Here is a 27,380-nt window from a genome sequence, read left to right on the forward strand (position 1 = left end):
CTTGTAGATTTGTGGTCTAATGCGTTGTCTATCCTAGGCAATCTTGAAACGTTAATACCTAGATCTTCTAAGCTCACTCTGCACTCCGAATAAGCCTTTGACAATTTGTCGACTAAGAGTGCAAGCATTCGGGAAAACGCCGCTTGTCGTTTATTGGTTTATTTCCTATATATATGAAACGCTGAACGCCAAACCTTGAGGTTAAATGAAACTGTGTATATGGCGCGCAAATACAGGGGGTGCGACGATAGGTGTCGAAAGGAGAAGACACATACAAGGGGTTACACACAAAAAACGCGTAATAACCTCATAAAAACAAACAGAGCAATTCGGCAAGAAAACCAGAAGAAAACAAAATCGCACGGGGTTTAACACATTCGAATATTCAGTGCGCCGCTATAGTGAATTTCAACAGCTAAACGCGTACGCGGGAATTTAGATTTTCTAACCGTTTGAAGTTTGACTCACATGTTACGGGGCCCGGGCGCCGAAGCCCCGTGAAGCCGAGTAAGCGTACGGGACTAATTTTGTTTGCAGAATTTGATACGGCCAACGCCAAAGCCTCGGCAAATACTCCACACGAATCGGGTTACGATTCAATCAGCGCCAAATTTTGCCAGCGCGAATATCGAAATTTGATAACCAGAGGTAAATAAGAGACTTGGAAGGCTGCGTCTTGTTACGCAACTCTTTTCACTTTTATTGTGCTATATATAGTTCTCATGGACGCTTTAATGCAATTTTTCGAGGTTTGTAGAATCAGTTAAGCCGTCATCATTTATTTTCTAATATTTCATCAATTATATCAGCGGGTCACTGGGCAAAACACACGTATTTCAAAATAAAGATTAATGGTTCAAAGCAACGTATCATCAACCTATCATAATTCAGTATTTAATGTAGATTTTTGAAGTTATTTAACTTGAACGTATACGGAAAATGCTGATTGATATATTAATGCAACCCTTTAGGAGCAAGTCCAAGCCTGTGACACATACTTATAACGCAAAAAAATCAAATGTTTTCTGTGGCCATAGAAAATATGAGTCAGGCATTTCACCAAACATTATGTGTCAGTATTCGGTTGGACCAACTGTTTCAATAAAACAAACTTTAATCAGTACGCAAACAAAAGGTAGTGCAAAGGCCGAATATGCGACTTGTGTCAGATTTTTAAAAGTGTGTAAAAGGTGAAATCGGTTTGGGCGCCTTTCTCGCTAGGCACGACGCTCCAATGGGTACACTGCTATGTACGCAATAAAATCGATTTACTCAAGTGTACACCACACAGTAATACTGATTAACAAGTGAAGACTCGAGTCAAAAACTTTTCTTGTTTACCTTATTTTAGACCTAAACACGCGGTCAAACAATTTTTTTCGTAAAACTTATTCCCGAAAATGGACTTTTGCAGAAGTGAACCAAAACCCAGATTAGCACCGCAAGACATGTATAACACTATTGAACAGGAGTTTTTAACCTGGGATACACGAAACCTTTCATGGAAAGATGGCTAGGAGATTACATGTTGCTAGTTGAGATTTTATGTATTGCAACTGAAGCTTTTGCGATAGTGATATTAAAATTATTAACTGTATATAGTTTAATGTATTACCCTTGCGTTAGTATATATATTATCAGGCTAAGTGGGATAAGGACTATTTTTTATGGTGGTACCTAACCGGGAATATAGAGGATCAGAACCCCCGCTTTGAAACGTTAACGCGACGTCGCTTTACCCGCATAAAAAAACAATAACGCGATAAAAGAGAGATAAAACAACGCAACGAAAATAAGAAAACGCAAGCAAACATAAAAAAAATCTGACGTCATGCGTAGTGACGCATTATTTCCGACAGGCGGACCCGTCGGTCTCCTCGGCCTTGGAGTAAGTGCGGAAGGCGCGGTCCCACGAATCCATGGACTGGCTCCACCTGTGGAACTCCATCTTCCACTTTTTCTCCACTTCGTCCATCTCGCCTGGGGGTGAAAATATCGCAGAGGTCATTATCACATTTTCGTTTTGAACAGAAAGGTGAGCAAGGAAGTATTTTTGTGCAGCTAAGCAGGCCATATATACACCATAAAATATTGCTTTGCGCAAGTCTATATTTATTTTCTAGAGCAGAGGTGGGCAAATGTTTCTATTCTATGTCTAGTGTTACGTCTAGGGCTGCGGAGTCGGTTAAAAATAACCCGAGTCCAACTCCCGAGTCCGACTCCGGCCAAAAAAATAAACCATAGTCCGACTCCCGAGTCCCGAGTCCGACTCCGGCTAAATGTGCGATTTTGTCGAGTCCCGAGTACGGCCCGGACTCTACAGCCTGTATACCGCCACGTTACGTAACTAAAATAACGTTGATATTCAGCAATCCACTTATAGGGTTGTCGTATAATTCATTCACTCACAATACATGGTTGGAAAATATTCCACCATATAATATTCCACCTTTACAATTTCCATTTGGCGGACATATTAGTTTTAAAATTAGGTACTGCGCATGCGCACGTCGGACTCGGGACTCGGGTAGTTTTACAAGGTCTTACTCGAGTCCCGAGTCCCGAGTCCGACTCCAGCAAAAACAAACCGACTCCTCGAGTCCCGAGTCCTAAGTCCGACTCCGACTCCGCAGCCCTGGTTACGTCATAAACGAAATGCTCGCCTTCATAAAGAAAGTAAAAAAGGGGGAACTGTTTATAAACGGTATCTTGATAGGCGTTACAATTTTTTTGAGTTATACAATTCGCCAAGAAGCGCCACAAAAAACGTGCCGGCGATTGTGGCTCGCGAGCCTCAGTTTGTCCACCCCTGTTCTAAAGTGTTTGTGCCAGTTTTGACAAAGTATTTTCAGCCCATCTTCCACTTTTCTCCACTTTGTCCATCTCGCCTGGGAGGTAAAATATCGCACAGGTTTTTAGCATATTTTTCGTTTCAGAGAAATAAGTGTAAGCCAAAGATTTTGTGAAAGCGAAAGTATTCCAAGTTTCGTGTCGGACTCGTGGTGCACCGATTATTTCATTGTTTTCGTGTGGAATTGTTTATTTGCTTTATCGTTTGTACGCTTTCTGTTCTTCACACTTATCGTTCTCACTCATGTAATATCGATTTTCCACATTTGCAACTAACCTTTCACGCTTTATTTCTTATCGTGTCATGTTTTTCGTTGGCACCTAGTAATTAGTTACATTTGGCACTTTAACAATTTTTTTCGGGAAACCAAAAAACAATCAAGGCAGTCGAGTTTTGGGAGAGCTTTTGAAACATCAAGAAACCATTCTAATGACGTTTCTGCCATCGTTTCAGGCGGTGGCCGCATTTCATTGTATTAATATTTTGTTCGTTTTACGCTTTTATTAATACAGTTGAAAGACACGTAATGCTGCGCTTGGCATCCGAGATGACGTAAATTAGAGATACTGCAGTTTGACGTAACAGTCGCACTCGGGATTCAACGAATTAAGAACATTTGGCCGGTTAGGAGTCCAAATCGGTAGTTGGACTCGGGTTATTTTTAACCGACCCCGAATGCATGCAATGTGTCCCCTCCAAGGGTGGATAAAAGGGGGCACCACGCCATATCTCCCTCAAACTTTGCCTATTTTGCCTATTTTAACGACTTAAATGTAAAATATTTCCTAAACTTCGCGCAAATCTATATTTACTTTCTAGAGTGTCTGTGTCAGTTTTGCTCAAGTATTTTCAGCCAATGGAATGAATGCCCAAACTATCCTACACGGTATGAAGGCATTTTGTACGCGGCGAACAAATCATTTCAGCTATTAATATGAAAATACGCTTATTTTCGAACTGCAACTTTGGCAAGTAGACTATAGGCTTATGAACTATAAAAATATATCACTTCCTCAATGTATTTCTCCACACTTTATGCAACCAAATAGGCTAACGATAAGACTCTTTTCAAAATCCAATTAATTTAGCAGTAATCAAGTTAAGTGTTGGTTCCATCGTGTCTTATTACGCAGCTTTTGTAATTAAGCAACGTCTCTTCAAATTAAAACTTCAATAAAATAAACGCATGCTTAGCCTTCACATTATTTTACCTATTGACCCGAAACATTATGATAAATCCCATCCCGTTTCATAAATGAAACACTTTTCCAATTTGCGCCCAAAAAACCCAAATGTTTTTGAAGGCTTTCCAGCCAGCTTTTTGGAATTTGTTTTGAATCGATTCCAGTTGTATAAGCCAGACGGAGTTGCATGATGTCTTCTTTGTGAAGCCTATTTTAAAACTTCACTTTTCTTGATAAGCCTAGTTTGAAACTTTTCAAGCCCCCTAAACTAAAATTTTGAATCTGCTCCTGGTCACTAATTATCATTTATTATGTAGGCCAGTGGTTCTCAACCTTTTTTATCTTACGGACCGGTAAAATTTCAAAACAAATTTTGCGGACCGGTGGACCTTCAAAAATCAAAATCAACCCAAAATGCAAATATGACAAAAGTATGCAATTTAAAACAAAGAAACTTAAATTTCCATGGAAACGCTAAATTATAAGGTTCTATAAAGCAGAACAAACTTTAAACAATTGGAAAATTACATTTAGACTTAAAATTTACATTGATTGGAGTTTTTAGGATGTACAATTTTTAAAGTTTGATGTAGAGGTATTGTCAGGATTTTATTTTAAATTTATAGTTTGTACCATACTGTTTAAAACAATATTAAAATTAATAGAGTTAATTCGCAACAAACTCGATTATGGCCTATTAGTGAATAACAAAAAGGCCGTTAATTTATCAACTGAAAATTTATGGCCAATAAAACATTAATTACATCCTACTAAAATTGCTCGAACAATTATGCATGCATAATTCCTTTGAGTCGATTTTTTAACTTTGCACCTTATGATAAACAGTCAAGTTGAGATTTTCACCAACATTAGTCGATTTTTTGGCAAAAATCCCAATGTTTGCTCAACTAATCTCCCTGACGCCAGTTGCCATACCCGAGGTCTGCGGCGAACCCTAGACTTGGCTCGGATTTCTAACAGTGTTGAACTTGGATAGATCTCCTAAAATTATTTTCAGGGAAAACTCAATTATTTTATTACCATCCATTAAAAATATGAGTCAGTTTCACACACTATATTATTATGTTGATTAAATCTACGTTAAACTTTTTTTGGCAAGAAATAAGTGAGATATCAAACGTTGTGAGATATAGTAACCTTTCATTGTCGTTTCCCACTACTTTCACGTAAATGTTGTAGTACAAAAGAAACTTAGCTTATTGATAAATGAGAATTGTACTGTTTTCAAAATTTAGATTGTTTCAGTAAGAGGCTTTGGGCAATACTGCTGGATGTATATGAGTAAAAAGACATATAATAATACGGGCAAATTCCAATTTGCAAGAGGTGGATCAAGGCACACCTGGCTAAACTCAAAAACGAAGTGCATTAGGCTACACATAGTCGCAATACGCTGCTTCTAGTGTTATCACTTGTAACCAGTGTTTTTGGTTTCTTACTGTAGTGGAAACGTCTATTTGCAGCAAATTATGAAAAAACAACGTGCTATTACGATTTATGACGTTTTAGTTTCATACTTCATAGTGCCATCTGAATTCAAAAGTAATAAACTCAAATTAGGTAGGGGGTAAATATGATGTTGATATGGGGACGAGGGCTAGGGCTTCGAGCCATACCATTTACATTTTCCCATAAAAGTAAACCTCTAAACTTCTTTAAATTCCTTTTAAAATTATTTTTTTATATTTTTTTAACAGTAGTAAGGCTTTGGTATACACACTGATTTTAATTTGCGCTAATGCATCTACATTTGCGTGGTTATTCTAGTCACGTACGCGGGCTGAATTATTCATAGTTTTAACCGCACCGGCTTTTCAATTAACGTGCAAGCGCCGCACGTTGACCAATAAACAAGTGCAGGGCTGTAAAAGGTAATTAAATAAATGCTGAACGCTGAAGTTAGACTTGGCTGCTCTTTATTGGAAAAGTATTTCACTATGATAACTGTGCGGGACAAAATCAAATCAGTTATTTCAAAATTAATTGCAGGTGCGTTTTCGCGACACACAATTACTCTTGCGATCATAATTAGCAAATCAAAACAAAAATTAAACATGAAATTTCGTGTCATCAAGGTAAAAAAACGATGAGAATATTCTAGGGTGGCAGGAAGCAGTCATCCGTCCCACGGTCACCCAAGCGTGACAAGCCGGGCTGCATGTTTTCGCTTTTAGCACACGCAGCGCCACCTGGAGGAAATTAATTAAATGTTGCTGATGTCGTTTGTGTACTGTGCCGAAAAACAGGCAAAAAAGCTGTGGTTAGTCTGACGACGGGCAAAACAGTGGCTAACCGTGTGCATCGGGACACTATAATGTGGTCTAATACTAAGCTGTGGAAAACTCGAACTTCTACAACGATCCTTCACTTTTACCAAAAGATTGGCAGCTAATTTAAGGGTGTTTTAGATATATATCCGAATTCTAGACCCTAATGTATTGCGCTATATGATTTTTACGAAGCATCCAATAGTTTTGATGAGTTTTGTCAACTTGCACCAAAATTAGTTGATAAAATGTTTTCTTTGTTGCTTTATACACGACACCTATAGCAGGTAGAGAGTCTTCAAGAGAAGTATATATGATTTACACCAATAGTACTATCAATATTTTCTTTATGTATATTATATTAACGAAAAATATGCATAACTTCCACCAAGATCTCTCGAATGTTATCAAAATGTACAATGAGCCATGTCTTTAGCATACAGGTCGATCCATAACTGCACATCCAATAGATTATCGTGTAAAATGAGAAGAAAACTTCAGAAATATCGTGGGCCATAACAAATTTGTACGATTATTACCCTTTCATTGCTGGATCCTAAAACGCCCATGAGTTTTCTACACTCTTATCACAATTATGGTCAAAGAACACCCACTCTGCATATAGAAAGACGTTTAGATTACCGGGTGGTTGCCGTCGAGCCTGTTAGCAAAGCTGTGTTTTTTTAAGCAAGCCGCGTTCGCCGCGTGTCATCCAAAGTCGTGAGAGCCCCACGCGACCTTAACGAGCGAGACAAGAACACCGCTTGCATCTATTATAAGGTTTCAACCGTAAACTTCGATCAACGTTTCACAACGCCAAATTAATATGCTGTATAGGAGCGAGGTATTTTGTGGGGCGACCAGCTCACGTCAGACCTGAAACAAATGCTCATTTATGAGTCGGAATTGAAACTGACAAGCGCTAATTGCCGCGCAATGCGAGCACTCTGCGTTAAGAAGTAACCGCGAAAATGTTCGCAAACTTTGACGGAGATTTGCTCACAGTTTCTCCGATGCGAAGTTTTCATAAGAGTCGCTAAATTTTGCTTGTTTTCGCTGGGGCGAATTGCGGCGGCGGGGTAAGTTTGCCAGAGGCCGTGGGGTGAAAGTTATCTCGTTAGGAGAGCGACCCTGCCGCAGCGGATTAGTGTCGGAACAACTCGCGTCACGGAGACTTATTCGCACATCAACTAATCGATTCTTGGCGTAGCCTCCCTATACAGCCAAGTGACTTCCCAGACGAAATTGGACCCCTCAGTATTTTACCTCCAGCCCGTTGTACGTTATTTCGCGTGAACCGGCAGCAGCGGCCATCTGCAAAGGGCGCTTCGTGGCTTTTTTCAAGCCGTGGGAACAAGTGGGGAGCTCAACGCAAAGGGACTTGTTGTTTTTTTCGCCGAAACAAACAATCGAATGCGAAGTCGTGCGCTTAGGAGCTGACAGTGATCTATGGGAGTTACGCAAAATTTCTGCTTAGCCATTTAAGGCGTTGAAACAAAAATTGTTTCCTAAAAATGAGTAGCAGACAAGGACTCGTTGATTACTCTCAAATGTTTCATAAAGCAATAAATTTCATAGATTTGCTTTCTTAAACTCTTTTCTTACTAAAGGTACAGGCTTTCATCCATTGCGTATATACAAAAAATATTGTATACAGAAAAAATATATATATTCAATTATTTATTTCTCTATATTATATATATATATTATTTCTATATAAACAGAAATATTGTACGCGCCCAATAATCTAATAACACATTTCTGTGAAATTATTTCGATGATCATTTATTATTAATGTGACAGACAAAGGGCACAGCTTTTTTCTATAACTGATTAAAAGTATTGGCCTTGTGCGTGATGACAAATCTTCAGGTTTACCTGTAAGGCTTTTACATTGCAAATTTATCCGTGCATTCCGAGACCACTTTATAAATCAGTTCAAATAAACGAAACTAAAAAAACTAATCGTGCAAAATGTTTATTATTTTATTGCACTAAAAATTTGCCTGGGTCTTAAATAAAATAACAATCAAAAAGCTTGCCACTTTTTTTACTAGCTGCTTCTTAGTTTAAAAGCGTTTATGAATCGTTAACTAAAAAGTTAGAACATGGCAAACAAGATAAAAAACAAACGTTTAACTCCGTGCTTCATCCTAGACACAATACGTTGCTTTTTGCATATATCTATCAATTTCATAATTTAATAACCCTAAATGTTTCTTGCATCTAAGTTAATAACGCACATTGTGCAAACTAATGAATTACGGTGTACAGCAACTTGACATATGGTCGGTACCGATCAAGTTCTGGTATCGGATGTGCATTGGCATTATACGACCTAATAGGCATCAACACATTCTTCTCAGAGATGACGTCACAAAGTTACGTCATAGGGTGACGTTACAAACTTACGTCAAAACGTGACGTCAGGCAGAAGTAATGTATAAAACATCACACAGCTCGTTTGATTTGCGCAAAGCTAAAAAAATTTACTTTATATCGTTAAGTTGTAAAAATTTCATTTGCGATGGTGTTGTGAGACGCACGACGCCTTTGGGCTAAAACAAGTTTATGAAAATAGCTCAAAACACACTAGAAACGCAATCCAGAAAAGTTTGGCATGTCGACAATTAAAAAGGCAAAAACAGTTTGGGGGGGAGGCATTGAAGAGTGCCCATGGCTGCGATCTACCGATTGTCCCAATATTTAGCAGTAAACACTTACTCGTGGCCAGCGTGAGGCTGGGAATGTAGTGCTCCCAGAACGCGCACTGCATCGCCCTTGTCGTTCCCTGTCGAACGAAATCGGTCGAGTCGGATATCTCCAGGTAGTTCTGCTTCGCGTTGTCAAACGCCGGCCAGAAGTCATCATCCGACATTTTCCCTTGTTCATTCATTTCGTCCTGGAATCCGTTAGGGTTCCTGTAAGTTCCAATTGCACACTAGTTAGTTTGTGGCATTTTAAATGACATCAATTAAAACCAGTTGTCGAATTCCATATTGATCTGTTTCCAAACAAAAACTGTTTAACTAAAAGTTATTAAACGCATGGTAGCTCTTAACATTGGGAAAATCCCCTCTTTAAGTAAAACTCAGACAACCGCTTAAAAACCTAATTTTTATTAGAAATTTATCGAGAAGCGCGTGAGTCATGTAAAAGTGTTCACGTCAATGGCATAAATAATTACTAGTTACCCGTATCAATCACGGAATGCGACAAAACTTGTATACGTGCACTGCAAATCCATCTCTACCAAAAAACAATCTCTTTAATATCGCGCAATTCAAGTCACTTCAACGGGGTTAAAACACACACGGCATCGGCGTCAGCGCCCAGCCGGAGCTCGTTACTGCGCCGATGTTTTTTCCCAAAACGAGACGGCGGAAAACACTTGAAGGGGATTAGTGCCTTTCAGTTGGAACTTGAACGAGGTCGAGCATCTATCGTGTGGAGAAACATTGCGGTCGCAATTATCTGCTCGAAGCGAATTATTTGCCGGCGGAATGTCTTTTCAAAAACCGGCAGCTCGTCGGTGGGTCGGGGCTCCGCGAATCCCCCAAGGTTCGGATTACCACCACGGGGACGCCGGTGGGGGTTCGACGACCCCATGCGCTGGCCCCAACTGACACCCCGAGCCGGCGGGACCACGCGACGAGAGAAAAACCCTCGTTTGATGTCGCGGAGATTAACGCCGATTCAGCAGTAAAAACAAGGCCGACTTAACAGGGCTAACCACCCGACCGCAGTAAGACTGTTGCTACTGCTGCAACAAGTCGAACTTTCGCGAACCCAAAGTGGCCTAAGTAGGAGCTTTTCAACCGGGTGTATTGTGCACCCCAGCCAGGGTGTACCAGAATGTTAAACAATGTACCACATTTATGGAGTGTACTGGGGTGTACATGATACCACATTATAACAAGCCTAGGATCACTGATCACTGGGATCAGGTATCACAATAAAAAACAGGTTTATTACTGGCAGACTGGAGTGTACAATATAGGGCACAATATGGATTTAAGCGTACATAGCTTGTAATATACTGTATTCTATTTGTGCCATCATAACCAAATATTTATCTTGTAAATAATCATAATTGTGAGCTACTGACTACTTCTTCATAAAGGTTAATAGTTCTTTCTGCAGCACAACAGGGTGTCCGCTTCTATAAGTTTAGTCCATTTCGTGGACTGGGGTGTACAAGCTCTTCAGTGAACGTAAAAGTGTGTACTGTTCCAAAAAAGGTTGACAAGCAATGGTCTAAGTCAGCGGTTCCCTAAAAATTTTCCCTGGCGGACCCGTTGCAATTATTCCGATATTTCGCGGCCCTATAAAAATTCAAGGGTCAGTTGACCCAGGTTTCTTGTAGTACACTAGTGCAGTAACGATTCTTTCTAAATCTAATGTTACAACTTTTTGACTAATACGAACGATTCGCTGATAGCAGGTAGTACAGTATAATAGATGCTTTATGATGTCACAATAGGCATCAGAAAACACGCTATATGATCGAATGATAAAGCATACCTAAAGACAATAATGATGACAGATAATGTTTAAAAATATTCGTTAAAACCTAATGTTGAAATACTTAAAGACTAATTCTCCTTGCGGACCCTCTGAAACTGCTGTACGGACCCCAGTTTGGGAACCGCTGGTCTAAGTGATGTTAGTGCGCCTCCAAGGCTTTAACGCGAGTAAAATCGTTTCTCGGTGTTTTGCATGCATCTGGCAAGTGCGCTTGTTCTAATTAAACAAAGTAGTTTTGGGTAAATTGTACAGGGTTTATGTTATAGGTAAAAGTGCCCAGTTTGGTTTTATGGTATGACGCGTTTTATGCTTTGGCTGGGACGGGTTACTTTTAATCAAAATAAAACGTTGTCTTGATGCAACCAAATTTAATTGGCGAACACAGGTATTGTTTTATATCAGGCGTGAAACCAAAATTATTGTTTTTGCTAAGCCTATTCGCGAAAGGTCAAATTTGCTACGGTTACCACATCTTTCAGCATGCGCTTGATTATTTATAATTTATTAAAAATTTACCACGAGAAGATTAATGCCATTTGGCTGTTTAAAATAGGGAAAAGTTCTCCTGACCATAAAGGCTCAATATCAGCAGTCTATGTTATGTATTTTAAAAGTTAAATTCAAGGTTGGATAGGATCGTAAAGAGTTTTGGTTTTATCAATCCAAAATATTTCGCATGTAAGATGTTGGAAGTCCTGTGTGATACCGACGGAATCCATTGGGCTCTAAACCCCCTTATTTTTCTAATAAATTAAGAATACCAACAATCCTAGCTTGTGCATACAACTTTCTAGTGGATCGAAACCAAATATACTCTACAGGTAATTACTAAAGTGACATGGGCAGCTCGACTTGATGACCGTAAAGGTCCTTTCGCTGTGCCTGTGTTATTCTTTATAATATTTTTTTAATGTTTGCAAAGAAGCCCAAAAATAAATTGAATCTTGAATCTTGAATCTTGATAATTCAGTTCCAAAAATCAGTGTGTAAAACATAAACTTATATATATTTGATATATATATATATAAAGGCAAAACTATTTATAAAATCAAGGGCAAACCCGATTTATGAAACTCAATGGTATCAATATTCGCCAATTTCAACGAATATTCAACAAATAAATTCAAGCTTTGTTGTATAAATTAGTATAACAAAAGATATAATCAACTTGAAAACACCTTGAACTCTAGCTATATATAACGTACGTTGTTTCACAGGCAAGTGATAGCTCTTTATTGTACATAACATTTAATATTCTGATAACAGTTTATCACATTTTTGTCCCTTTGGCCAACATGTTATTGTACAACATTACAATAAAAAACAAGCTGAGCTGATGTATATTGCTAAATGAGAAAGAAACAAGGTGTTCGTCATTTCTACCGACGTGCAAGGTGTTTCTCTCCGGGTAACAAGTATTAAATGCGGCTCTTGAACTTTTACCAGTTAAATTGGATACCCCTTTGCTAATGTAATGCCGCAGCAAAATTAAAGTTACAGCTCTGTTGTTACAATGAAACGAAATGTACAAATGCAATCAATCTGTCAAAGAGCGGTTGATGCAAGACAAGTCTTAAGGTAACTCGATCAATAGCTACATCAGGGTTTCCGTAAGTGAAATTGGGAAAAGCTTTGAGTGCACTTAACGCGCAATGCTGCTTAGGTAGGATGAGGTAATTTTGAAATCGACGAAGCGACGAAATTAAAGGCCGCCACTCAAGCAACTATTATAAGTGCAATATTTTCTTCTTCGACGTCAAGTAAAACTCATTTCTAGTAACAATATATAACAGCGCCGTGAGTTCATTAAAATCCATTAATTGTTCCCAAAATGGCTGTTCATCCGGACACAAAAGGCAACTGGACAGGTGTTCTATATGTGCCATATTATGTTCACCAAGGTCAAGTAAAAATCATTCCACGAAACAACAAAGCACAGCGCCGTGAAATTCATCAAAATTCATCAATTATAATCCAAAAAAAATGACAGTTGACCCACAAAAGGTAACCCGACAGGTCGTGGGACTTCATTAACAAACAGGGTTTTCGTAGTTCAAACGGTTTACATCGTTCAAAATAAACACGCGGTTTAGCGAGGTTGAACTCAAAAACAAAACGTTTTTCAACACTATGACTGAAATGTGAAATGAGCCGCATAGAGCCCTATTGGAAGTGGGCGGAGACAACAAAGATACTTTTAAAACAAAGTTTTAAATAAATTATGGGAAAATGTTCTGGCGTAGTTATGCCCGTATATTAAATCTAAAATAAACGGCATTTTGCCAAATATTCAATTTTGCTTACGCATTAGCTCTTTTTTAAACAGGAATCTTGCAAGAGTTGCAAAATAGGACGCGATTTCAAACGATGGTTCTGTAGTTGGTATACACCTTGTAAAACAAACCGAGATGTATTGGAAACAAACCGAAAAACAACCCCCAACCATACGAAATCAGCAATTACTTGATGATAGTCTGCCGAGGGGGATTCAATTGGTCTCTGAAAAACAAGTTGGCACATTCTCCCCCAAAATCCGCGGCTGCTTCGCACGATAGACGTGGAATTGAATATGACCTTTACACGTAAGAGTCATCACAACACATCGGCCCGGCAATGTTTTGCAAAAACAGCTTGAAACGAAAAGGATCGCGCATTTTTTTGACATTTTTCGTTCCGAATCTCCTAACTCAACGGAAAGCCGGATAAGGTTTCGTCGCATTTAGAGCACGGAACGTGACAAATGCAAAACAGTAATGGCGCACGGGTGTTTGTCGCAACAGGCGTTAACACAAAGTCGCAACTAAACTACAAAACTTACAGCGTACTTCGGTCAGCATTAAGTATCTCAACTTTTGCAAAATTAGCAAATTAGCTTTGAAGTATTGCGTTTCCCCTTTGATGTATTGAGTTGCCCCTGAAGAAGTATTGCGTTGCCCCTTAATAAGTATTACGTTGCCCTGGCCTAAATACTCGGTTTACTGTAGTTTGATTTATATTCAGACACATTTTAAGCAATGTTTCTAACAAATAGGTTGCGCCCCCAGGTGGGTCAAGGACAATTCTTTGGGCTTTGAATTTTCTCGACATATTTCAGGGGACAGTAACTTTCCACTTAAAGCAGTGTATCTCTGCAGAAGCAATACGAAGACATGTGAGTATGTACTTGTTGAATTCAAATTCAACAACGCTAACTAATGTCTATTTTGTTCTCCTGCGAAGAATTTAGTGAAGGTACTTGGGTCGGCAAAGCTTCACTGTGATACTAGTATTTGAGTCCTCGTGAAAAAGGTTGAGCAGCACTGATTTAAACCCATCACCCTGATGACAAACACGGTCACTCAATAACGCCACCAAAATAAGAACGGCACAGACTCTTAGGTTGGCCCAAAAACCCAAGGAAACTCTTGAGAAAGCCTTTGTCTTTTTTTAAAAAACGTAAACCGAAATAGCAGTAGATGTCCAGCGGTTGCAGCAAGCATGTTGGCGTTATAACAACGTTATTAAAGAGGAGTTATACGCAAGGTTTTCAACCAAATCCTATTGACGTAAACAAGCGTGATTTGCGATACTCAAAACAGAAAAAACATCCATATGAGCAATAACATATGAACACCGTAGATTAACCTGAACTTTATCCAGGCTTAGTGTTCCACAATAGCTAAGAGAAATATGACTGAACGCACCGGCAATGTTTTGCATAAATATTGCCTTTCAAAACATGAGTTGCTACCCGAAATAGGGCGTTTCGGTCAGTTGGTTCGCGGTAGGCATCGGTACGTATGGTTAGGTATGTTATATATTGTATATAAATGCCCACTCAGCACCCTTTTCCTTATCTACGTAAATGTCACCCATTCTACGTAAATGCACAAGGAGAAAACCCGCTGGCTGTGATTTTGAAGAATTCATCTCCATGTTTATGTTTTTCTTTATCTAACAATACTAAAATATTGTGTATTGACAGAGAATACTTAAACGTTAAAAGCATAAGTAAAAATCGAGCGAAACACCAGGTGTGTGTAATAGAAAGTCTGACCTTAAGACTGTTTTATTTAAATATAATTTATTTTGTTAAATTTTTACAGAAATTTATATTTCGCCTTATGAATAGGCAGAATCAATTTACTTATTCAAATATTAATAAGGGAAATATATTTATATTTCTGTAAAATAGATTTTACGTTTTATACCTGTTTTTATAAACAGTTTAACATTATCTGGCAATAATCTATATTTTACATTTTATTGTCTGCTGATAATTGCTTATTTCCGAAAGTGTTTCAGCTTAATTGAAGGCCTGAAATAAACGCCACGAAGAGGTCTACAAGAATTGCAAAACCACTTAAAAGAGAAGCTCATACATTAGGAAAAACTCTAGGAAGCGAAAACTTCACAAATATAATCCAGGTTTTTTTCCTTTAACTCACAAACAATGGTTTGCAAGCGCTTTTGCAATTTTTCTAGGGAATAAACTCAGAATAAAATTATTGTTATGTAAAAACAACCAAATATTATACCCATGTGAATGCTTTAAGCTACCGTTTATTGTTAAAGTCAATATGGGAGAGCTTCCACCTCCGGACAACCTTATCTCCAATGAAGGAGAGGGCCGAAATCCATAATTGGAAGGAAGTCGCCGGGCTTATTGGGTATAGTGGCCCTCAACTGTGCAAAAACTTACCCGTGCTTGGCGAAGTTGGTCCAATAGCGCACCACGCGGCGACTCACGACGCGGTCGAGGTCGCTGTAACCACGTGCGTGCTCGAAGTCGCCGAACATAGGAAGGCCGAAGACCAGTTCGATCTCGTAGCCGTGCATGACGCCGGCCCACTGCGGCCAGCGGTTGTTGGACAGCCGGTAGTCGAGGTGATAGAGGTAGACCTTGCGATCGGGAAAGAGCTGCGACTGCAACCTGCCAAACCACACGTGTATACATTTTATATGTATGTCCGGTAATATTATAGTTTGGGGCCGACATCGGATGCTAAGTGGTAGTATCGGCACTTGTACGATATTAGGGTTCGGGTGCCGATCCGATACCAAATTAAAATTGGAATTTCAGCAATGATTTTCAATCAAACGGGATTTCTACCTTAAACGATTAACTTATTTAAAACTATAGAAGATTAGCAACTGGAAGTAACTACACTTCTTAACGCGAAAGCAAGTTTGAGCGGAATGAACTGGAAACAGGACCTTCAAACATTTCCATTTAATCTAAGTTTATAATGACGTCATTTGGTATAGGATCAGATCGCGATATGTATTGCCAAAATATCGGACATCGGTATCGGAAATCCGTAATAGAATAATATGATATCGACGCCGTTATTATGCCAGCAGACACCCGGATTGTGTAACGCATGCGTGTGTTGCTAAAACAATGCAGGCTTTGCTCTATAACTTAGTAATTTTATAGAACGATTATATTCATCAGTTTTGTAAACAAGTTATTTTGAAATTACCTAAGTCCCAGTCAAGACATTTGCGTAAATCAATTAAGCCCAAGTCAATTGAAATGCAAAATGATCTAAGTCCCTAGACAATATATGAAGCCAAAATAAGTTAGTAATTTGCAAATCAAAAATCAAGACATTAAATACGAAAAATCGATTTTTGGCATAAATTCTATGTTAAAAGTACATTTTTATAAAAAATCGCAAATAAACAAAAATGTTTAAAAACAAATCAAGACATTTTAAATAGGTATATATTGCATTTAAAAAAAATAGATGTTTTATTGCTAAAACAATCGTAGCCAAGTAGGGTTTAAATTACTATCACAGTTTTGCATCATTTTTTTACCAGAAACCCTTATATGTTTTGGAAAACATTTTAGCAAATATTGAAGAGAAAAAAAACGAAAAAAGTAAACATACCAACATCACTTATTGCTGATGTAAAAAAAAAAAAACGTAAAACAAATTGCTTGACATGAATTAATAATAACGTGCAAGCGGGTTTAACGGTAAAAAGCACATTTGTGTCGACTCTGGAGCTCCGCTTTGAAATTGATCTGGGCTATTTATGCCGACAGCGTGTCCAGTTTGCTTTTGCGCGCCAGCGATCGGGCCAAGGTGACACGACGCAATTAGCATGAGAGCGACAATGCCGAAAATCGATATTGGAACCCGTTTTACCCACAAACAGGGCCATCAGGCAACAGCAGCAGCTTGCGCGGTTAAGAGCGGTCTCCGTTGCGCCACCGCTTATCGGCCGTCGTTTCTCGTTCGCCGTTAGCGTTCTATCTCGCTAATTGGCCAATTGAACCCGGGTCGAGCACTGGGAAAGGTCACCGCTATAGGCAGTGTTGTAAACAAGCGATTTTGAAATGACTCAAGTCGCAGTAAAGGCAGTCATAAAATAACTTATGTCCAAGTCAATCTTTTTGAATAAATAACGAGTCATCGGTTGCCCAAGTCAAGTCCTAGTCTACTCATAGTTTGACCAACTGAACTTAAAGTCAACCCGTGTCACATAAACTAAAACATGAAATTATGAAAACTGGCAAACTCGTCCGATTTTGAGCAATACCTCACGCAAAAAATAACATAAACGCAGCATAAAGCAAGCAAATGATTTTATGTGCAAAATTAAGGATAAATAGCGCAATTTTGTAAATAATTGCCTAATGAAAACAATTTATTTTAACGCAAGTCATTTGTCCGAATGTCTTAAGTCAAGTCAAGTCATTTGCCCAAAAGTCATTGCAATACTGCAGCAAGGGGTGTCTCGCGTCGTCGCATCTACTGTGTGTTAACGCGCGCCTAACCGCAATTCCAAGGGTATTTGTATCAGTGGTGGGCACTGAGATAGCAGGGCGGAGCAGCTATTTTTGGCGTGCGGGAATTCTGCGTTGCGCGCCCGCCGCATGAGTCGACGTGAAGCAAACTAGACAGGAAGGGGCTGCGGTTGCTTATTTAATAAATCGTCGCCGGCGACGGTGCGTTAGTATGGCCCACAGTACGCTCGGTACGCTTCAGGCTGTCAACCAAACTGGAAAGTCCCTTTGCTGGTATGACGCATTAAGGTTGGACGCATTTTAGTTTGGTCGTAAAGATAAACCCGTTAAATTAAAGTTTTCAATTTGCACGGATTAAGCGCCATAAAACTCTAGGCCAAAACTAAAACGCCATGTCCTAGACTTTAATTTGTTGATATACTTTGCTGCAGCATAGCTCCTTTACTGTTTAATGTCCGTAAGAAGAATGTACACACTATAATATTTTGTTGCAGAGCGTTAGCTATAGGTTACCCCTGCGACTATAGCGTTTAGAAATATATTTGGTTGCTATCGGGTCGCGATCAATGTTGATTTGTTGGCAAAAACGCATAAATCCATTGTTAGGTTGTGAACTTTTTCTGTTTTTGGATACGCGTCCTCTGGGTCAGTGTTTGTCAACCTTTTATGGCTAGCGGCACCCCTCAGAAATAACAAAAATATCGCGGCACCTCTACAAGATTTTTCCGTCGATAATTCACTAGAGTGTCACAATAAACGTAACCGGAACAACACACATCAATTCTACATAACGTAGAAAGGTATAATTGGATTTATTCCAGTCTAATCTTTACAAAATAATTTGCAATATCGTTTGGCAGCCTTGAGCATTACAAATGGCACCCCACGGTTCCGCGGCACCCCGATTAAGAACCACTGCTCTAGGTACAGGGCTGAACATAGAAAAGTAACTAACATACGCAAGACTAAGGTGAAATAATCCGTTATTGGCAGTGTCCAGAAACACAAGTCCACCAGTTGAAACTACCCTTGCTGGAGAGTTGTAAATTTCTAAACGATCTGGGTCAAATCTGTGCAAGATTGCCAGCCAATCGAGATACCAGTGACGCATATAGTTGTGCGTTGACTGACAAAGAGCAAACGTTCTCCTTGAGTGTAATCTACGCAGCCTTCTATGTAAAATTTATGACAAAGAAACTTTTGAGATCGGAGAATGCGATTTTACGGGTTGTAATCGACATACTTAGAAGCGCTGAGCTATTGGAAAACGTCGTTTTCACTCTTTAAGATCTTACACCAACGTTTTTGCACTGACACACAAGCCTCAATTGTATAAGTTTAAAGTAGTTACCGGGTTTTGGCATAGGGAAGCATATTTAATTTAGCGCATGCGTTTATAATTTTTTTTTTAAATTATGGTAAAATTCATTACAAAGTAACTGGATGGCAGTATAAGCTTCCCGTAATTAATGTTAAGAGCTCTTGCACCATACATAACTTTCATTTAACACTGCTGTAAATTATATGGTATGTATGAGCAGGCAGTTTTCCCCAAACTTATCAATTGCGTATCAAACTGCTGGAATAATACTCAATGGACAAGACAATGAATTAGCCATATCAGAAGGGTTAGGATTGTGACACTGCAATTATACGTACCCGTGTGCTCGTGCTCAATATTGTTTAACTAACCAACAACATCAGTTTTGGCAAAACCTACTTGACAAGGCTCTTGGTGGGACAGTCGATGTGATAATCGCTTACGATGTTATTGAGCCCGTCTCGGTACTGAGCTGGATTGTTTGGGTTGGACCAGTCGGAGTAAAAGAAGTCAGTTGCTGCGTAACCCATGTCGTCTGTAGCTAGGCCACACAGCTTGATGCCGTTCACGTACTGCTCTCTGCAAAATTGTTCATTTTGTCATTTGAGTAAGGTAACTTTAACTTAAACAAGATCTAATGCGTAGGTTCTCAACCTTTTATACCGGGAGGGCGGGTGGACCCCTCTGCTTTCCTGAAAACATGGAACAGCTCGATTTTTAGATCTTAAAAATGACAAAAAAAACAGCAGAACAATTGCTACATGTTTTAGAAGAGTGCCTACACAATATAACCAACTGACAAGTGATATATAGGCATTACAGCATACTTGGAAGGATGTGCTCTGAGCCTCTGGATTATATGATTAGAAATCAACAATTTTACAACACGTTGCTTGAATTCCCACAAACATCTTGACGGGCCTCAGTTTGACAACCATTGGTCTAAAGCAGACCTGGGCAAACTACCACTCGCGGGCTTAACTTTTTCGGCCCGCCCGCGGGCTTAACTAGAATAAAACGTGTTAGGCAAAAATAAGCCGTAACATTTGTATTTTATTTTAGAGTATTTGATTGAATACATTATAACTTTTAAGGCATGCTTACCTACGCCTAGTCTTACCAGTTTTGTCTAAAAAAGAATAGATATTCTTTTAAAAGGAATGACGCGTTGTATTACGTGTATTCTAGATGCCCTTTTTTACACGGCCCGCTAAGACATTTTCTGTTTCCTATGCGGCCCGCTGTCAAAAATAATTGACCATCTCTGGTCTAAAGGTTTTCTGTTGGAAGTTTCTCGAAGGTACAGATTACCAAACTTTTTTTTATAAAGGGCTGAGCGGGCCGGATCTAACACTTTGTGTCAAACTTTATAAACTCGATTATCGATGAACAAAGGCTATGCAGAAAAAACGGGGTAAACTTTATACAGTTATCGTTCAGTTTAAAATTGCATCGAAATTTAATTTGGAATTGCACCCGCCAACAATTTAACCGCACTTTATGTTTATCATAGAAACATGTATTGGGCCTGTAGAATTAACTCTGTGGGTTTGGCCAGCGAACTGTAGTTTGGTGAATCGTACTCTATGGAAACAGTCCCACGTTCCCCTCGGCTGAATTCGATAAGTTACCGCACGTTAGTAATCGACATACTTGTAAAAATGTAATGTTTTGCTCACGGTCTTTATGCCAGCAATAAATAAATGCAAAAACCATAGGTATACTTTGGTGGGATTGAAAGGTTGGTCTTGGTTCGTACAACCGATCACAATTCAGGGCAATTTTATCGGGGAACAGTTGTTAACATAGTAAAAAATGGGCTTTTAGCTCTCGCAAACAAAAATAAATACAATGCCGACATCTGGTTCGATTTATTATTTGCTAGGGGCTCTATAGTTGTTGTTGTGCATGTTGGACAGCCGCAATTCTCCCTAAGGTATACCAGATTTAGTTATACATAATATGAAGTGTGAATCTTTAGTTTTAAACAATAAACAAACAGTTTGATGACAAGTTAGCTAGAACGTGAAAAAGGATCTTGACTCGAAAGTATATTTTTTTAATGATGCATCAAGATAAAAAAACGTGTAGGGTATTTCACTTAAAATATTTAAAACATAGTGCGTCGATTGGGCCGTGTTTCGCCTAGGTTCGAGTTAAGGTCTTTGGTAAAAAGGTCGGAGTTTAATCCTGGTTGATTCGGGCTAAAAGGTAATTTAACTTTAAATTAAAATCAGTTAGGAGTAAAAAATGATATTAACTGAAAGAACAACACCTATATCACAGTTTTTAAATCTGGCCAATAACAGTTGGCCTTTCATTTGAAGTTTTACGCGTATAGGTTTTTAATGGAAATGCGAAAACTTAAGTACAACATTGTTGGAACCCCACCACTGACCACAGCCAAACAATATTTGTCGCAAACGCTACATTTTAGGATCGTCCCAATATCAGCTGATACCTGGTGACAAAACTTTCGGTAGATATATTAAATCCGGGTACCACGTAGATTGTGAAGTAGGATCCTTCGTTGGTATTGTAACCCGCCATCATGTCGATATCCGCAGATAGGCCGCGCTCAGTGACCTTAATAAAGCGCAAAGCGTTTTCCGTTAAAAGGTAATCGATTAAGGAAAGACTATAGAAAAAAGAAAGATCAAATTTAATTACTGGTAACTTCGGGGCTTACACTGCTTACGTATAGGACCGGAGTTGGTTGTAAGGTTTGGTAATGCCCCGATTAAACTTAATTAAAGTCAGGCTACTAACGAGCGGTAAGTCTTATACTGTGTCGCAACATTCCCGGATACATCAAGCAACAGACAGGCCTTCAAACGTTGTTGTACATGGCAAGACGCAACAAATACATTTCGCAGTAAAAACGGTCGTAAATTTTTGTATACCCCCTTTCAAACTAAATACATGCTTTTCCACTCATTTTAAACCTAAGTTATCTTAACATGATTTTTTTTTTCTAGAGATAGAGTATTTCGTGCCCTTGTTATACGACTGTAAATGCATAAAATAACCAAATGAAAATCAAGGCCACTTAAGACACTGAAATCGGTGCTTAGCCGACATTCTTGTAAAAAATCACTTAAAAACAAGCTTAAATTGAATAATTTTCAAGTCAAGTCTCAGTCGAGGTCAATATTTTCCAAAAAAAGTCATTGACATCAAGGTAATCTATTAACTTTTACTATTTATGAAATTCAATGATCTTGTAATATTTAAATAAACAAAAATACAAAAAAGCATACAGCAACAAGAACGTGTAAACTATACCTTAAATACCGCGATTAAAACATTTCAGTCAGGTTGTTTGCTTAAATGACCGAAGTCCTAGTTTAGTAACTTGGCCTAACGACTTACGGAAAGGTAAGTTGAAAACATTAACTTTAACTTAAGGCATTAGAACAATCCTGTTAGCCAGGTGAAAAGCTGTGGCGCACCATGTAGGCTAGCCTTAGGACAGTTTTCCTCAACCAATTGGTCGCGACTTAAAATTGCGTCTCCATTATTTTTGGGGGGTCGCCAAAAATGTGTGAGAAATAACTCTCCAAAATTCGACAATATCGCGAAAGAAATACGAAAATTCAGATTTATTCATGCTTTAGGTTCTTTATGTTTTGTTCACTTTAACGCTTAAGCGTACAAATGGTTTAAGAAAATTGCGTCGCCAATTGCCTTTACATTTTCGCTTAGCATTTCGGTCGACGCGAAAAAAGGTAGAGAAACGTTGTTGGTCTTGGCTCGGCAACACGCTTTTCTCTGACAAACAACGTAGCTGGAAAACTGTAGCAACTCGGTAAGCCTAAAATTGGTGATCTTAATTAAAATAGCAGAACGACAACGGCTGTCTGTCATCGGTATATCGAGGCGTGCACTTTAATTGAACCTAAATTTGGCGCAATTCCCCACAGAGGCTATACTCGGGTGTAGGAAAAACAAATGTCTCAATCACCCCGGCTAATTTGGTTCTTGCTTACAACAAAAGGCAGTTGGCGTAAGAGCCTGTTGCTAACAGTGCTTGCGTAGCGCGTATAGAGTACAATACGACATTCGACCTAAGCCAGAAGTTCTAGAACTGGGGTCCATGGACTCCTTGGGGATACGTGAACTAGTTAGAGGGGGTCCATGATGGCCTAATTGAAGTGTATATTAAAGCAATCAATTTTTCAGAAAAAAAAGTAGGCTATAGTTAAAAATCAAACAATTTTGAACAGAATATATTGACTTCATTTTACAATTTTTTGACATGAAACAGCAAATTTCTGAAGTCAATTTTTTGATATGATGTAAATTTTTGACGTCATATCTAAAAATGTCTTGCCTACATATCCATGCGAAGCAAAACAATTTTTAGCAGTCCGCGGTAAAAAATTTACTGACCCCTGACCTAAGCCATTCAAAAAAATCTGTAGCTGGGATACATCTGAAAGGAACGATTCCATGGAGGCCAAACTGTGAAGTTGATTAAGTGAAGCGGTAAGCAATATCTTATGTCAGGCGATGTATGCAAATTGAGAACATCGATAAACGAAATAAAATTTTAGGTATAAGTATAATGTTATATTTAACTGTGACATTTTGCAGCCTGCTGTTAATCCAGTTCCGTAATGACGCAAATCGCCCTAATCAGGCGTGTGCTAAACTTGGAAAGTTCACGACACACAGATATTATCCGCTTCATGTTTTATTTATCACTACAACATGTCTAGATTGGCTTGATTAGCGGGGCTACAAAATTAGGCTTACAAGACACGGTATGCTTAGCATGAAAAATAAATGCCAATTAAGACACAGACATACCAGTTGGTAAAACATTAATGAAATATTACAGTTTGTTCTTTGTCTAAATATAGCACACAAATGTCATTACCATTTAAAAAATAGTTCCAACAAGTTTGGATTAGAATTACCTTGCGTTATAACGTGACGTCATAAAACAATTAACCTATTGTTCTCAAACGAAATGACGGCATTTTTAGTCAAATCTAACAGAGATTACACTTTGCACACTTTATGAATAACACAGGCACAACATGCCCTGAGTTAGAAGTAGTGTCTTTGGGTTGAATAAATTTGATTGGAACGAATAAGCCTAATACCTCGATGTCATAGAATGCAAAGCGCTGTTTCGGTGGAATAAAAAAACGTATAAAAGTTCGCTAAAAATTGGATTTTAATAGTACAACCTGGGTAAATGTATAGTCTGTTGGGGGCCATGGGCCGGTTGCCCTGTAATCAAAAAGAAGCCAAGATAAAAACTCCAGCCACACCAACTTTTTAAATCTATTACACCAGACGTAGGACTATCGAGTAGCACACAACTACATGATAAAACTGACATATTTAAAAAATAGCTCACGGCCGACTAAAAATGGCAGAAAGGCGGAGATTTTAACTGCGGCCCACAGTTTGCCGACCACTATTGTCAAGGCATTATGTCAGGTCGAGCGACTTGTCGTAAAGGATAAATCAGTAGTTTGAACTAGGAATGTTGACATTTTATCCGATACCGACATGCGATATTTTGGACAAAAGTTATCGCGACACGATCCGATAACATATGACATCATTAATATGTTTCAACAACCAAGATAGAGAAGTTTAAACGATTAAATCTACCTGTACAGGTTATAAGGCAAAATTTTCTTAAGCGTTAAGAAGTTTAGTTACGTAGAAGTCAATGCATTGGACTGCAAATCATATTTGTAATTCCTATATCGTTTTGGTATGGGATCGACACCGTCACTAGCATAGTATCGGACGAGTACCGATACTAACTCTTTACATCATGTATCGGCTCCGTTACGATATTATCGGACATCTTGATTTTAAACTTTCGTTTTTTATTTGTTTTCTTTCTTGACTTAAGTCTTTTAGACAAAATGACTTGACGTGACTTAAGTCGTTTGGACAAATGAAGTGTATTAAGCATTTTTCATTATAAATTGAGTTATTTGTCTTACCTTTCGCACATAAAACCATTTGCTTGCTATGAGTTGCGTAATGTGTTGGTTTCTAATTGAGTTACTGCTCATAATAATGGGACTAATTGCCAATTTTAATAGTTTAACGTTACATTTTTTATGATTCACTTGAAATTGTCTTTGACCTGACTATAGGACTTGTTATTTGTTCAGGATGACGTGACTTGGGCTCAAGTTCTTTCAAAAATAACTTGACTTGGGCTTAAGTTTTTTTTACACATGACTTGACTTAGACTTAAGTTTTTTACAAATGACTTGACTTGGACATAAAATCTTTAAAAAATATCTTGACTTTTTAAGTCATTTCAAAATAACTTGTTTACCACTCACCTCGCGCGGGTCTTGAGGGAGGAAGGCTGTGCCGCGAACCGGAACAAACGGGAAGACGAAGATGTGCGACTCGACCCAGGAGGCTGCGAATACCTCAGCTGCGGTTTTGGAACGCAGGCAGCTTAGGAGCTCCCACTCGGCTGCTGTGGCAGCTTCTGGGCACTGCAGGTTGGCGGCCATGCGTCGCGTCCGGCCCAGGGCGGTCTCGAGGCTTACCGTTGCCCATGGAGTGAGCTGGTTGCCGCTCTGAAGGATCACCCTGCGATGGAGGAATATATTTGGATCTTGTATTGTTTTGTGGAGGAAGAAATGGCTTAGGGCGCTCACTCGGTTGGGATTATGTAACTCACGGGGACAACATAAGGGGAAATTATAGCAGTGTTGTATTGATTTTTTTTCAAATGACTTGACTTTACTAAGTTAGTTGACTAAAATGGCTTGACTTGACTCAATATTATTTTTCAAAATGACTTGACTGGCACCTAATTATTTCAAAATGACTTGTTTACAACACTAAAATGACTTGTTTACAACACCCCTTTTTAGTTTCCGAATCGCTTTAACGCTTACTCAGTTTGGAACTTTTGTATTACAGACAATATTTATCGCGAATCTTTATTGTTAACCAGTTGTAACGCCTTTTGTAATTGCGTAAAGCACTTTGGCCAAAAACGGAAACGTACTATCGTAAATAAAGTCGGGAAATATTAAAAGCGGTATATTTTTGCGGGGGTGTTGGGTTCTCCATTACTCGTTCAATCCGATTTAACACCTTAAAAAGAGTCTTTGAAGAGGAAACAAATACGCCTAATGAAAACAGTTTTAGTTGAAGTCGTTCTCGTCCATCATTTTGTTTTTATTCGTTGTTTTTCACCTTTTTAAACATAAATTTCAAGCGTGATTAACTTCCAGTCCTTTATTTCGGGGTGCTAAACTTTAGGAGGCCCACCAAATTTTTCTTCTTTTTTATCACTGTTCTTGTCCCCACCTAATCCGGTGCAGGCGGCTGTGCAGAATTTAACGTTTCAATTGAAAGTGAACACAAAATTGTTGCAACCAAATTCGTAGTGAAACGCGAGTAAGGTGGGCAAACAAAATTAGCAAGGTGAGTAAAACAAATAATAAACACTTTAGACTTACAACTCATACAGTTAAGTGGACTGGCCTTTAGCCCAACCTGTCGCTTCTCGATAGGTGCTATTTTTTTATTCTAGTCCTTATTTCTATTTTGTTGTTTAAGTGTAGTGAAAAAAAAATACAAAATTTTTCGGAATTCGTAGTTAAACGATAAACAAAATTAGCAAGGTAAGTAAAAAATAATAACAATTCTAGACCTGCAACTCCCAAAGTTAGCCCAACCTATCGCTTCTTGAAAGGTGCTATTTCCTTATACACAAAATACTAAAAAATTTAATTTTTTTACAACGAGATTCACAGTGAAACGTCCAACCTGTCGCTTCTTGATTAACTTTAAAAAAATTAGGTCTAAAAAAACTACAAAAGTTTTCAACACCGAATTCGTAGTAAAACGCGATTCTCTTTTATATTCAAGTGTGATAGAACAAAAAAAAACTAAAATACATTTTTTTTACAACCGAATTCGTAGTGAAACGCGAGTAAGGTGGGTTAACAAAATTAGCAAGGATTGACAAAAACTCAACTTGTAACTCGTAAGGTTAAGTGGGCCTGCCTCTTACTAACCCAACCCGTTGCTTCTTGATGGGTGCCATTTTCTCTATTATCGTCCGTCATTCTATTTTTTGTTTAAGCGTAATAAAACAAAAATAAGAAATAAAAAAACTTTACAACCGAATTTGTAGTGAAACGCGAGTAAGGAGGGTAAACAAAATTAGCAAGGTAAGTAAAAAAATAATAAAAATTCTAAACATGCAAGTCATATATTTAGCGCAATGGTTCTCAACCTATTATGGCTTGCGGCACCCCTCTGAAATAATAAATAGATTGCGGGTTATGCACTATAACGTCACAATAAACGGAACTGGAACAACACACATCAACTCTACACAGCGTATGAAATTATGGTTGGATTTATTCCACTCTAATTGTACACAAAAAGTTGTAAGAGTTAGGCAAAAATCAGAATCTTGAAGAATATCAAACATCTCTCGACACACTTGAGC

The 27,380-nt window shown here is 38.5% G+C and overlaps 1 protein-coding gene across 1 annotated transcript in view; it reads right to left on the minus strand.

The window, feature by feature from the left end:
• Window positions 1-937: 937 nt before the first annotated feature.
• The window catches only part of LOC146138400 (cholinesterase-like), a 34,531-nt gene continuing 8,088 nt past the window's right edge, over window positions 938-27,380 (minus strand). Inside the window, exons 5-10 of the mRNA XM_083393471.1 lie at window positions 25,240-25,498; window positions 21,375-21,499; window positions 19,313-19,492; window positions 15,532-15,762; window positions 9,048-9,244; window positions 938-1,980 (exon numbers count right to left, since the gene is read on the minus strand). Of these exons, the coding sequence (XP_083249597.1) occupies window positions 1,847-1,980; window positions 9,048-9,244; window positions 15,532-15,762; window positions 19,313-19,492; window positions 21,375-21,499; window positions 25,240-25,498 (1,126 nt within the window). The 3' untranslated portion in view covers window positions 938-1,846. The remainder of the gene's footprint in view (window positions 1,981-9,047; window positions 9,245-15,531; window positions 15,763-19,312; window positions 19,493-21,374; window positions 21,500-25,239; window positions 25,499-27,380) is intronic.

This window comes from Ascidiella aspersa, chromosome 7 (assembly GCF_963924565.1).
Source record: "Ascidiella aspersa chromosome 7, kaAscAspe10.2, whole genome shotgun sequence".
In the NCBI taxonomy this organism is placed as follows: Eukaryota; Metazoa; Chordata; class Ascidiacea; order Phlebobranchia; family Ascidiidae; genus Ascidiella; species Ascidiella aspersa.